The following is a 12,939-nucleotide window of genomic DNA, read 5'->3' as shown; positions in this document are numbered from 1 at the left end:
GCTAGTACTGTTTGTGGAGTTGAACAAGAATTTCCTAATAGCTACCACCAACTCAAAGCTAAAATATTTTTTGAGTGTGCTTAAAAAAACTATTCTGTAACTAGTGGGTTTGTATACAATGAATGTGACTGCTTCAAGTGCAGGGAATACACTTTTTAAAAACTCATTATAAAGAAATCAAACTTCAAACTAAAATTCTAGGGGAAGTGAGACATTTGGTAAAGAGTTGCTAAAATAATTTGAGACTGCCCATATTTTACATTATTTTGTACTTAAAAGAATAGTCTATTTTTCTCTATCTTAGTGATCAGATCAATTTTCTATCTGCATGTTTTTGAAGTCCTTGAAAAAAGCTTTGTTTGCATTGTGTACTTATTTCTTCTCTCCCTCTGAAAATGATTCCGAAAAGTGAAGATATTTTTTGTGGTGTCACAGTTTCATACATAAGGATGAAGTTTATCCTGATAAATACCAAGCTTATTATGTTTATGATGAAACTGACTGTCACACAGTATTCATTTCAACATCCTATCAAAGCTAACACAGTTTTAGCATAGTTCTTAGTCCAGCAAGACTGGTCAGCAGCCAGTTCCCCAAAGTATGGAGTGTGTCTCTTCCACTGGCATTCTCATGATGCAGGGACAGAATGGAAGAAGTATTCACTGAGGTAGTGGTACACTCCAGGATTACAAAACAGATTGGCAAAAACCCATTCTGAATTTTTGTAGAGTAGCTGGGCCAAGTCAGACTCCTGGGATTTTGAAATACATTGTCTTAGAGGCAAAATGCAGGGTGAAGGAAAGCCTTGACAGGCACCTTTCTGAGAGGGCTTTAACTGGGTGTGATTGTCTTCAGGCTGTTTCAGCAATGACTGTGCAGAAAGAAAAGCTGTCGGTCCCATCATGGGAGAGGCAGACAGAAAGAGAATGTCTTGAACACCAAAAGCTCCATATTGTGTACAGTAGTAAAAGAAAAACAGATCATAGGTGAAATGTAGTCTTTCAAGTCAGGAAGGAACTAGCCAATTAAAATTTTACATGACTACTAACTATTCTGAATTGTATTCTGCTGGTTTGTAATTTTTCAACAGTAGTCCTTGAATGAGCTCATTTTCATATTCTTCTGGGTGAGAAAGGGTATTTTCCCCTCTACTTGAAGTAATATCCAAAAATCTGTAATTATTGACAGCTGCATATTTTAAAGCTGTGATTGCCTTGATCCTAAAAGCCTTGAAAAGTTACGGTTAATCCCCAGAGAAGATAGTGGTAATATGAAAGAACATAGAATACACCAGATTGTGGCATACAGCAGTCATGTAGAAGAAGGAGAATCACATGGGTGATTGCATTGGTGTGTTGCAATATCAAAGGAGAAAACTCATGGTACTATACAATTGTTAGTGCACACTACAGTCACACCATCTGTGAGAGTCTGTCAGGAAACCAGGAAGGGATAGGATAGCATTTAGCTTTGCATGATTTGTACTGTCCACAAGAGCTATTGCTCTCTATCAACCCTTGTACATACTTGGGAGTCTCTTCTGCTAGTCCAGGATTTCTGCTGGAGCTGTGAGGGAATGATACAGCTGTACCCCAAAGCAGGAGTGTCTCTCAGCACCTCATTGCTGTTACTGCATATCAGAGTACAGCTTTGGACCACCCTTGCAGCCCAGCTCATTTAATATACCATGCTGCCCTGCTGACTTCAGTGAAACCCTACAGGATGCATGTCAGCTTGGGATTTGGCAGTGGTTGCACACAATTATGTTTTCGTTGGCTGGTGTAACCATTTTGGTTGTGGTCATGGGGCTGTATCGTTCTCTGCTGACACTTGGGACTTTGTCAACAAGTGCACACATGTGCAGTGCCTGGGTTGAGTGTATTAGCACATAAGGAAATAATTAACAGAGATGGAAGGTAAAATCATTATCTTTCTTTCTTGGCTTTAATTACCATTTAATTTTTACATTCATACTTATATGTGTAATTCTCCATGTATATGTATCAGTAAATTTTTTTCAGCAAAAATGAACTGTCAAAATGTGGACTACTTCCAGTTAAGCCAACATTCCCTTTTTCCCACCATCTCTCTCTTCCTTCTTGCTCTTGTTTTCAACTCCCTCTCTCCCCTTGTTCAGTCCCTGGCCTCCCAGGTCTTTTTTTCCTGTGCATATCCCCTGTGAATGATGAAACATAAAAGTAAAGCAACAAAATAAGGCAAAATACGGTCCCTGACCCTGTAATTTGAATACATTTTGTGTAGCAGTTTGCAGAACATTTTGAACTCATATTCAACTCTGAAAATGATATAAGGAGTGTTTAATAAATGTAAGCCTTGACAGTAGAAAGACAAGGTTGAAAATGGTTGTGTATTTAGTCAGTGCTGAACTAAGCCTCAGGGTGAACAAATGGGATTGACTCAAGTACGTTGCATTCCTCCTACAACTTGCACCTCTTCTTCTGTTTGCCACACTCTAAAGAGAAACCCTGCTGTCTGGGAAAAAAAAAAAAAAGAAAGAAAAAAAAAGGCTGACCTTATTGTTCATTTTCAGAAAGCCACAGACCCAGAAATCAACAAGGAAGAGAGTTGACCCAGGACAGGATTTATGGCTTTTTCTTTCCATTAGCAGCAAAGCTTTGGGCAATAATGAAGTTTTCACCCTAAAACCAGAAACTAGTACACTGAACAGAGTTGTGGCTTCTCTCTCCTTTTAGCATGACACACCTCTTGGTCTGGAAGGAGTCTCTCCAAAGGTGACATAATATTCCCTTCACTGACCATTCTTAGCTCTGTTTTTAATGCCATTACTGATTTTTTTCAATGCTTTTGCCGTAGGAGTTGTTATTGACCAGAAGCTGCTGGCTTTAATGCAACCCGTCAAGCAGTTTGCAACAGTAATTCCTGCTTTAACTGATATTTGCCTGTTTAGAACTGGCAAACCAGAGGTAGAATGCTTTGCACGTTTGCAGTTTCTTCTCCAGACAGTTCTCAGAACAATCTTGGGTTTTGTTCCATTCTTTTTCCTAAGCCCAGAGGAAGATTCAGGGAAGATTGCCCAATGTTTTCTGGACCTTTGCAACTTGTAAAGCTCATTGCCCAATAAAATCCTTTCCTTCTAAAGAGACAATTATCCAAAGTTGTTTGGAGATATATTTTTAAAATGCTGTATCCTGCAAAATGAGTAGAGAATCCCATCAACTCATGAAATGCTGAACACTATTCAGATATGAGAAAACCTGCACCTTTATAATTTTCAACTTAGAAAAGTATCATAAGAGTACAACCAGATACAATTAAGCTTTTCCATTTCTTACTAGCATGGGACAATATCTGGCTTTTTACTTTTTTATTTAATGGAGTTTAGAATCATTTTCACAAGTTGACCACAGTCAGTACAGAAAAGAGTCTGTTTTCCCTGAATTAAGGGAAAATTTTGAGGTTTTCAATTTTTGTTGAAAGCAATGGACGGCATGGTACTCCAGACAGCCTGTAGTGATGTGGAGTTTAAGGGCTGCTCAATGCTGCATGACATTTCCTTCTGTTAGAGTATTTTGGCAAGAGCTTACTAGCTTTGCAGTGTGTGCCTTTAAAGGCCTCTGATAAATGATTAGGCAGATAGTTTAGCCTATTGTTGCCAGTAGGAGTAAGGCAGTAACTCCAAGAGAAGTGTCCAGCTAATGTATTAATGCCTTAATCCAGACCAATAATATGATGTAGTTTGACATGTCTGGCATATGGTTTCTATCATCTCAATATTCTTCTCTGTTCCTCCATGACATTATAGACAACTAACCAAAATAAAGAGAAGCAGGAATTTCTTCACCCATGAAATACATTCTAAAATGTTCTGTATTTTGTTCCAGCTCTTTGGTTGATTGAGTAATGAAGTGATCCTGAAATCTAGTGATTACTTCACTGACTATCTACAGTATTTTCCTTCAGAATATCCCATGGCATTATCATTACTGGACCCTGTCATTAGAAATACTTACACAAAATCTGTGATGTTGCAGGCACTTTTCACTTGCACTGGTAAATATCCATAGGTGCATGTGTTGGGTGTTTAGACCCTTATGAGCCTTCAGGCATGAGGTGGTGACATTTTAGAAATGTGTTTTTTAAACCAAGGTGCATTTTTCAAGCTAGAAGTTTCACAGCAACAGCAGCTAAAGGAAACAGATTATATTCAGGGGACACTTAAAAACAAGTAGAATAATGGAGTTTTTGTACTGTGGTTACATGCTCATATGCATGTCCCCCTTTCCAAGCAGATTATACATGGAATACCCAAAACATATGTCAGTGGGTACCTGTGAGACAGTCTTAGGCCTGGCTTAGGTTTGAAGCCCCATGCAAGCTGTGCACTTAAAACATTTGGGCCTAAAAGGAGCCTTTTCCTGCTTTCTCCTGCTGCCCAAGGAGTACAGTGTAGTGTTGGCTCCGAGCATTGGCCTAAAAGGAGCCTTTTCCTGCTGCCCTAGGAGTGCAGTGTAGTGTTGGCTCTGAGCACAGCAGGTCACCTGGCACTTGCTCCCACCTTGGGTCTGCCATGAGCCCAGTAGCATAGGCAAAGCCCAGTCTGGAAGCTACTGAGGGTGGAGTTAGCCCATGGTGGCTGTTACAGGTAGGTATGGCTGTATGCTCTGAACCCACAATCTAACCTATGTCATTAGTTACATTTCCCAATGTTTTCTTCTTAGTTGCATAATAAATCATTAGCAAACATCACAGAACATCTTTAGAGAAACTGCATGTGGTCGGGATGCGAGATTACATCAGGTATAAGGCAAGGCAATACTTTGTGCAAAGTACACCAATAAAAATTATATCCCAGGCTTGAAGGGCTTACTGGTCTGCTGAGAAGGCTATTTGTGGGCTAACATTTTAAGTGCTTTAACAGAGCTGTAAAGGGAGGGCCGCCATCTGGCTCTTGTTTTCACTTCAAACTTTATTTTTGTATTCACTGATAAATTAACTTACTATGCAGTCTTTACATTTTGTGGCTGTTGCAGTTGTGTGTTATGTCTGTTGTTAGTAAAGAAATGTGGATAGGCACGTATTAGGCAAATGAAGGGATTTATCCTCTCTAAATTGATGCATGGTTGTCTGTTTCTTTCAGGATAAAGAGGCCCAGAAAGACTTAGAGGCTTTACTTCTTACGCTGAAGCTCTGATACTACGTACTTTTAACTCTTCATGCTGTAATAAAATTGTAAAACTAAAATGCGACTGGAAACTGCGGGTAAATTTCAGCTAAGTCAATGGAAAAACAGTCATTGATTTTGGTTGGCTTGGATCGTGGCCTTTAAGTGTCTGGCAATTATGGTATTAAAATAATACATTCATTTTTGATTATTTATAATCTTGTACTGAAGTTTAATTTTAGATTTCTGACACTGTGAGTCTGATTCTCTGAACATGAAGTCCAGTGCTGGCAATGGACTTACTGGGGGTTTGAATGCAAAAGGAATAAATCTCGCTCTTTGAAAGATGAATCAACTAGTACATGATGCCAGCATAGAACTGTGTGTAGCATAAACAAATAAAAAAATGTTTCTATAGTAAATTATATTTATATCAACTAATTTACACGGATGTGTACAGAAGAAAATCATTACTATTTATGTTTACACATTTCTCTACTCTTAAAATATTACAATCTTGTTGAAGTTAAACAAAGCTGTTGCTGCAACAAAGCTCTTTTTACTTTAAACCTATTGTTGGTTTTACAAAGAAATGTGAAAATTTTATAAATTAAATATTATAATTTATTTGTAACATCAAGAACAATATGAAAGATAAGACCAATTAAATAAAGTGGTTTAGAATAATCTATTACAGCTCTGATATTTAATGGATTTGTATCAGGATCTCCATCAAGTTTGTGAAGTCTGGCTCTCTGTCTTTGAAGAGTTGCCTAATGTGGTTTCATCAGAGTGTCTTTGAAGAACCTAGTCTAGCATGTGTCCATCACTAACCTTTTATATCATCTATATGACATAACCTGTACATAAAAATAGACTACTAAAGACCTACTACTTCTGAGTGTGTTGGACAGCAGTGTTTTCAATAAAATGTAGCAGATAGGGAAAGAATTTCCATTCACCACTGGACTGATCCAGAGTACACCAGAGTCTGTAGAAGAAGAGAGGCCAGTTGTGATTGGCTTTTAATTCAGGTTCTTAATCTAGATGCAGGGAGTCTACCTTGAAGAAGTTGGCATTTCTGTTAAAGAACATTGAATTGAGTAGGGACAACTATATGTTCCCTTGATCAATTTGATGTGTAAGATAATGTGGACCACTTTATAGCAAAGATGGGGAGATCTTCACAAATTGAAATATGCTTTTTTTTTTTTTGAATGTTCATCCTGTGGGAAAAATAGTTTCTATATGTCCTCATTTCAAGAGTTATTTTTTTCCATACATAACCTCAGAGAAGAGGGAAAATGAAAGATTAATCCTAACACTTCCTTCTGTGACAGTCTTGTGATTCACACAGAGTAATTGGCTTGTGAATGGGGAAGCTGGAAAGGTGACACATCATGATTTTGGTAAGGGGCTCTTGGTAAAGTCTGCTTTTGATGTTTTCGTAGACAGTGCAGGAAGCATAGTTTAAAAGAATCTACAAGAGTGATTTGTACTTGGGGTTGTTAACAACTCACTGTCACCTAGGAAGATGTAATAAGGAGGCCTTTCCTGAAATAATTTTTATGCTAATTTGTATCCTTTATAAAATAAGTTGGATTATGCAATAGATACTTCATTTACAAGTAATTATTGCTGATAAAAGCTGAAAGTGCATTGGAAAAATAGATTAGAACAAGAAGTTACTTACATTAATTACTGAAATTACATGACATAATTAGGATTTACTTCATTGAGGGCAAATATAAAGTCTTGAATAGAAGTAATTAACAGAAAGAGATTGGAGGAGACCAGGCCAGTTGTAATTCTATGGAAAAGGACATGCAGATTCCAGTGAGTGGCAAGTTAATCATGGGTCAATAATGTTATGTTTTTGTGAAAAAGCAAATTTCATACTAGACTGAATAAATAAACATTCCCCATTAAATTCACATGAAATAACCTTTTGCTCTAATTAGGCCTAATAAGTGCTAATGAGGTCTGAGCTGGTGTACTGTATCTGGTTTCAGGCACCACACTTGAGGGAGGTTGGGGTCTAACTGGAAGGAGTCCAGTGAAGAGAGAGACAAGAAAGATGAGAGTGCTAGACAACATTATTTTGCGTGTAAAACATGAAAGAATTTGGTGTGTTTAGTCTGCAGGAGCAAGGACTAAAGGAGTATTCACATTTGTAAAAAGCTTTTGCAGACAAGACAGTAAAAAAAGAACCCCAAACCTTGTTCTCCAAATTCCCTATTCATAGGGCAAGAGGTAATTGCCTGCCTTCAGATTAGGCATTAGGAGAAAATGATCCTGATGGTAACTTTGCAAAGCCCTGCAATACATTTCCTGAGAACATTATAAAATCATTTACTTAAGTTTTTGTATAAAAGTTAAATCAGATTTCATACATAGGCAGTGTTTAAGGCACGTTCATCCTCTGGCAGAGGTTGGACTAGATGACTTCTTGATATCCCTCCTGGCCTTGCTGTCCCTGGGCAGTGCACAACTCCAGCTCCCTATGAGCTGCAGGCACTCCTGCAGGGGTTCAGAAGTCAGTGGGCTGGGTCTGCACACACTGGCTCAGCTTTGGGCCCAGACTACCAAATGAGTTTGTGCTCTGAAGTATTTAACAGCATGTTTCACGACTTGAATTTAAAGATGTGCATCATGACTGCTGTTGACTGTTTATTATAACTGTGGTTTTAATCCACATGGTTACATTTTAAAAGAAATTTATGATTTTATAAATGAAATTACTGATCTTTCTTTTCAGCCTTCTGAATTAAGCCCATTATTCAGTTTTAATTTTTGCTCATTACTAGTGTATGTGTAGAATTACAAATTAATATCTGTGAGAGAAATGCTGGGCTTATTTAATTCTAAACTGTCTTTAGTAGTTTGCAGAAATATTAGTCACACAGGTAAGAAACAGCTAAGATATTTTGTGCTTTTAAAAGTTTTTGCTAATTAGTATACATGAGCATTCTCAATTTTTTTGTCTCTGATTTTCTAATCGGAGAACTTTTAAAATTGAAGCACTTTCCCTAGATTGCTCCTTGGAATAAAGCTTTTGCATTTAGTTGTAGGCCCAGGCTATCTGTTCTCTGTGTCATACCAGCTGGAGAAAAAGCAAGCATAGCTCCAGAGGCCATATGTTTTCTTTTTTGTTTAAAATATCCACAAGCAGACAGTCACTTCCGTAGTTTTGTCTCTGTGGAGGAGCTAGAGTCTGTGATTCTGTATTAACCCCCTGCGGGTTTGAGGCCATGTGGAGCAGATAGGGCTGCAGGCTTCCTGACGCCATGGTACCTCCTTCAGTTCTTCTGCTGTGGCATCTATTGTTTGGTCTCTGCTCCAGTACATACACTGTAAATCCTCTGTGTAATATGTCTCTTTACATACTTGAAAAAAGTGAGCTCAGGGGGCCTTGACCTGGTATCAGGATTTATGTGCTTCAGTACAGTTAAAACTACTAGTTCTGCCATCTGTGATGACTGAGGTAAGTTTTATTTCTTGTGGTGAGGCTAAGGCTTCTGTCACTGAAGCCTAATCCCTTTGCAGTTGTCCCTCCCAACACACAAAGCATGTAATACATTTTTTGGTCGCAATGGCACAGGCACATTGTGGAAATGGTAACAGATACACTCTCTCATACTACTCTGTTTAGAGCACTGTGTTTCCTTCTGCTGAGTCATGGTGAGCTGTGCATTTCTGTGTAGTAATATCAATACACTGACTTCTGCAATCAGTTAGAAAGCTGTCCACTAGTGGTGAGAGTAGCTGATGATCTAGAAAAGAATGTCCAGTTCAAGTTAAAAAAAAAACCTCACATAAATCCATGCCTAAAACTCTGTTATTATAGTAGTAAAAGTCTACTAAAAAACTAAAAAGCCAACCAAACAAACTACCCCCAAAAGCAAAAAGCAACACTGAAACCAAAGCAACAACAAAAGAAATGCAATGAAGGAATGGCTACCCAGAGATCCAGCCATGTTGAACCCAAACATAGCAGCTTATTTGGATCTACTTACCTTCAGCCATTACTACCTGATCACATTCTGCTTGAAGTACCTAGAACTGTAGTGAGGTATTATGAATTGAGCAAGATTGGTGGGTTTTCTGGAATTTTCCTGGACATTCTGGAGGCTAGTCTTGTGGTGTTTTTTTTCAGTGGGCACAGTAGTACATTATACCTACTCCAAATCAGAAAATCTTGTGGTAATATGATGAAATTGTATTGCAGCATTCATCCAGTGCAAACTCAAGAAGGAGTGACTCTGAAAGGCCACATTATTATTTGCTCTGTTTTCCTTCTGCATATAAGGTTATATTCTTATTTTCCAGCACTTTTCCTTCTCACAGGCTTCCAAGTTCCTTGGAGAAGAAACAAATCAAACTGTCTTGACAATACAAAAAGAAGTAAGCTTTTCTGGCCCCGTCTATGTTTGTGTAACCCATGCATGTGTGATGCTGGGAAATGAAGCACTGGAACTAAGAATGTGAAACATTAATAATTTTTTTTTTTTAGGAAATATTTTACTCATTTAAATAAACAACCAATTACTCTAGAAGTATCTGTGGGATCCAGTGCAAACTTGAATATGAACAATCTGAGCTCTGTGCTTGGTAGTGCTGCTGACCCATGATGTGACTGTGGGGTTAAGCTCCTTAGCTACATACCCAAGTTACACACACGCAAACACAGTCTGTCCGCTCTTCATGTGTTTTGTTTATTAAGATTAATTATGAGCTGGTTTGAATTGCCTACGTGTATAAGCTGAAAATAGAGCCACACAATATTTACAGGGCATATTGTAACCTAAACATGTGTTAAGGATATGAATATGGATGTGCTTTTTCCAAACTAAAGTCAGGTTTCTGATTCATGGATAAAGGTAACCAACATGGCTGTTGAGATTTCACTCTCCAGAGAGAAATGTTTTTGTTTGCTGTTCAGAAAAGTGTGGCAAATCAGCAGAGTGGACTCAGTGATTTACTTGTGTGTTCCTAATCTTGGAAGATAATAATTTATGAAAAAATGAAAATTCATTTGTAAAGCTCCTGTTTGTGGTTCTGGGTTAAGGATTACTCTTTTGCAAAATGTTAGGTCAGCTTACATAGTGCCCTGTAAGTTCATATGTAAAGTCTTAAAACAGTAATAAAATACATGTTTTTCAAATTAGAACAGCAGAATATATCTAATGCAACAGTTCTAAGTGCAGCAAGTGGTTCATAGAAAAGCAGTGCTAGATTGTGTGTTGATTTGATACCACCAGTGTATGGGTATTGGCAGTTTCAAGCACAGCAGTGTTCCTGCTGCCTTCACCATGAATCCCTGAGTAAGAATTACCAGTGCACACAGTGCACACTGGTAATTTAAATCATGAGTGTGTGGTCCCACAGTCATTTGACATCTTCTTTGTCAAATTTAGAAGTGTTTTTCTTACTAAAGAATAGTTTCACTGATTTGGCCTGTGACATTTTGGTGCCATTGAGAGCATGGCAACACAGCCTCTGGACATCAGTGAGTCCCAGGCATTGTGCCAGGATGAAATTTTTAAAAGTACCTGCATGACCTTGTATGACATTGCTTCTGTACATCTAGTGCTCAATCCAGCTTGTTCAGCAGTGCACTGCTTTCATGCCCTTTTACAGCCAGTCCTACATGTCCCAACAGGTTGATTCAGGAAATGAAAGGCAGGTATTTTCAGCTCTCATGGGAGAAATTCAGAACAATAGATCAAGGCGAGGGGGGGAACCCCAAACTACTGGACCTGGATCTGTACAGTCATTTGAGAAATACTTTTGATTAGTTGCCCACCATACATGAATTCTCTAAAGGTCATGAGTTTATTTTCTCTAGAGGGGGAGTTTTGTGATTACTCTAGCCTATTGCACACCATAGAATTTTTCCTTCCTCCCACAACTTATTTGCCCATGTGAAAAAATTGGGCTGACAAGGCTTCTTTCACCCATGAGGATGGTTTGAAATAAAACATGTAAGAAAAACACATGGAGAATACACAGAGGAGTAAGTGGTAAAGTAACCTTCACTTTTTAGGCTTCTTTTACTCTTTCAGTCAGCCCCCAAAATGCTGTCAGGGAAGATGAAGCCATTTCTGCTGGTTCCAGGCTGGTTTGGAGCACGTGGGAGGCCCGTGCAGCTCTGTGTATACTCTGGCACTGAGCTGTGTGAGCCAGTGCCCCGCTGGTGAGCAGCAGCCAGGCGGACAGAGAGGCAGCGCACACACCTGGCCGAGCCACGAGCACAGCGAGCCCTGATGGGGTTCAGGTGGGCCCTGGCAGCGGGGAATCGGCGCTTTTGGTGCGGGTGAGCAGCGGCTGAGCGTCCCTCGGGGATGCGCAGCTCTACCCCGGGAGCTGGGCTGCTGCAGGAGCCTGCGGGATGGCGGCTGCTGGGCTGGAGGCGAAGGAGGGGTGCGTACGTGCCCTGTGGGGTATCCAGCTTCACCCTGCCGTGGCTATGTCAGGAGCAGTGTGTGGGGGATACTTGTGGGGGGTACTGTAATGGTGGGTGTTATACAAGCCTGCGTGTCTGATTGTGGCACAGGCCGGCGTTACGTTAAAAGAGCAAATCTGGAAGTTGTCCCTTGGAGAGCTAACCAAAGATCGACAGGATTTGGTAACTCCTGTGGGTAGGCATGTTAAATCTTGAGCCTGTGACTACCTGCATGCAAGGCTTTCTTCTGTGCGGAGCTTCCTCCCCTCAGGCCTGCCACGAGACCTGAGGGGATGCGCCAGGGCTCTGTCACCCCCTTGTGCTGTGGGGCACTGCTGCGCGTAGCAAGTGACGTTGAAGTGAAAATGGTATAATTTTCTACTTTCCTTGATTCAAAAGACATGTTTATGTTCATCAACTTAAATTTATATGGAAAAATACAAGGCAGAAAAGACAGTTCAAATGCATTGCCTATGAGCTGCCGTTTTCCTGTGGGAAAAGCTTGTTACTGTTAAACGTGCACCCAAATTGAGCTAGGACACCAATGTGAAAACACTGCTGTGGCTCGGGCTTGTGGGGTACGATGTGTTTTAAGTACCGATAGTTCGTTCCCTTTCTTCCATGACTGGTTACAGGGCTCAGTTACAATCCCCCGGAGGGCCCTGAGGCAGCCCGGGTGGCTGGGAGGGAGGGGGCAGCCCGGGTGGCTGGGAGGGAAGGGGCAGCCCGGGTGGGTGCGAGGCGGGGGGCAGCCCGGGTGGGTGTGAGGGAGGGGGCAGCCCGGGTGGCTGGGAGGGAAGGGGCAGCCCGGGTGGGTGCGAGGCGGGGGGCAGCCCGGGTGGCTGGGAGGGAGGGGGCAGCCCGGGTGGCTGGGAGGGAAGGGGCAGCCCGGGTGGGTGCGAGGCGGGGGGCAGCCCGGGTGGGTGCGAGGCGGGGGACAGCTGCTGCCAGCGAGCAGCGCTCCGCCCGCAGTCTCCGCAGGGGAGCTGACGCCGATTGCACCGGCTGAGAGCCGCTTCATGAGCTGGCGGCCTTACAAGAAAGCAAAGGGGTGCCGTGTCTTCCCTAAATGGTGGGGGGGTTATTTAATCCTTAAATTCAGGCCAGAGAAAGAACTTACATGAAGGAGCTTTTCTTATGTCAAACCGTGAGCAGCAGAACAGAAGCAGGTGCTTAGTGTGTCCACGGTGGTACCGACTGAGGGCAAACAGGCTGACTGGGTTCAGCTGCATTGCAACCTTCTGATTTCTGTGTTGCACTGGATTTACTCTGGCAGGATTGCTATGGATCCTATCTGTTTTGAATGCAGAATTGTAATTGCATGAGCAGAAATTGTATGGAGACCACAGCT

At 41.0% G+C, this 12,939-nt stretch overlaps 1 protein-coding gene across 3 annotated transcripts in view; it reads left to right on the top strand.

Annotated features, from left to right (window-relative positions):
• The window catches only part of RMDN2 (regulator of microtubule dynamics 2), a 45,309-nt gene extending 39,475 nt beyond the window's left edge, over window positions 1-5,834 (top strand). For all 3 annotated transcript variants that reach the window (XM_071429798.1, XM_071429817.1, XM_071429809.1), the window contains exon 11: window positions 5,120-5,834. In XM_071429798.1, the coding sequence (XP_071285899.1) occupies window positions 5,120-5,173 (54 nt within the window). In that variant the 3' untranslated portion in view covers window positions 5,174-5,834. The remainder of the gene's footprint in view (window positions 1-5,119) is intronic.
• Window positions 5,835-12,939: the final 7,105 nt, after the last annotated feature.

This window comes from Agelaius tricolor, unplaced genomic scaffold (genome assembly GCF_023055355.1).
Source record: "Agelaius tricolor isolate 1412-34295 unplaced genomic scaffold, bAgeTri1.0.p SCAF_1, whole genome shotgun sequence".
Taxonomy (NCBI): domain Eukaryota; kingdom Metazoa; phylum Chordata; class Aves; order Passeriformes; family Icteridae; genus Agelaius; species Agelaius tricolor.
The sequence above is the reverse complement of the archived record's forward strand: the minus strand, read 5'-3'. Positions and strand labels throughout refer to the sequence as shown.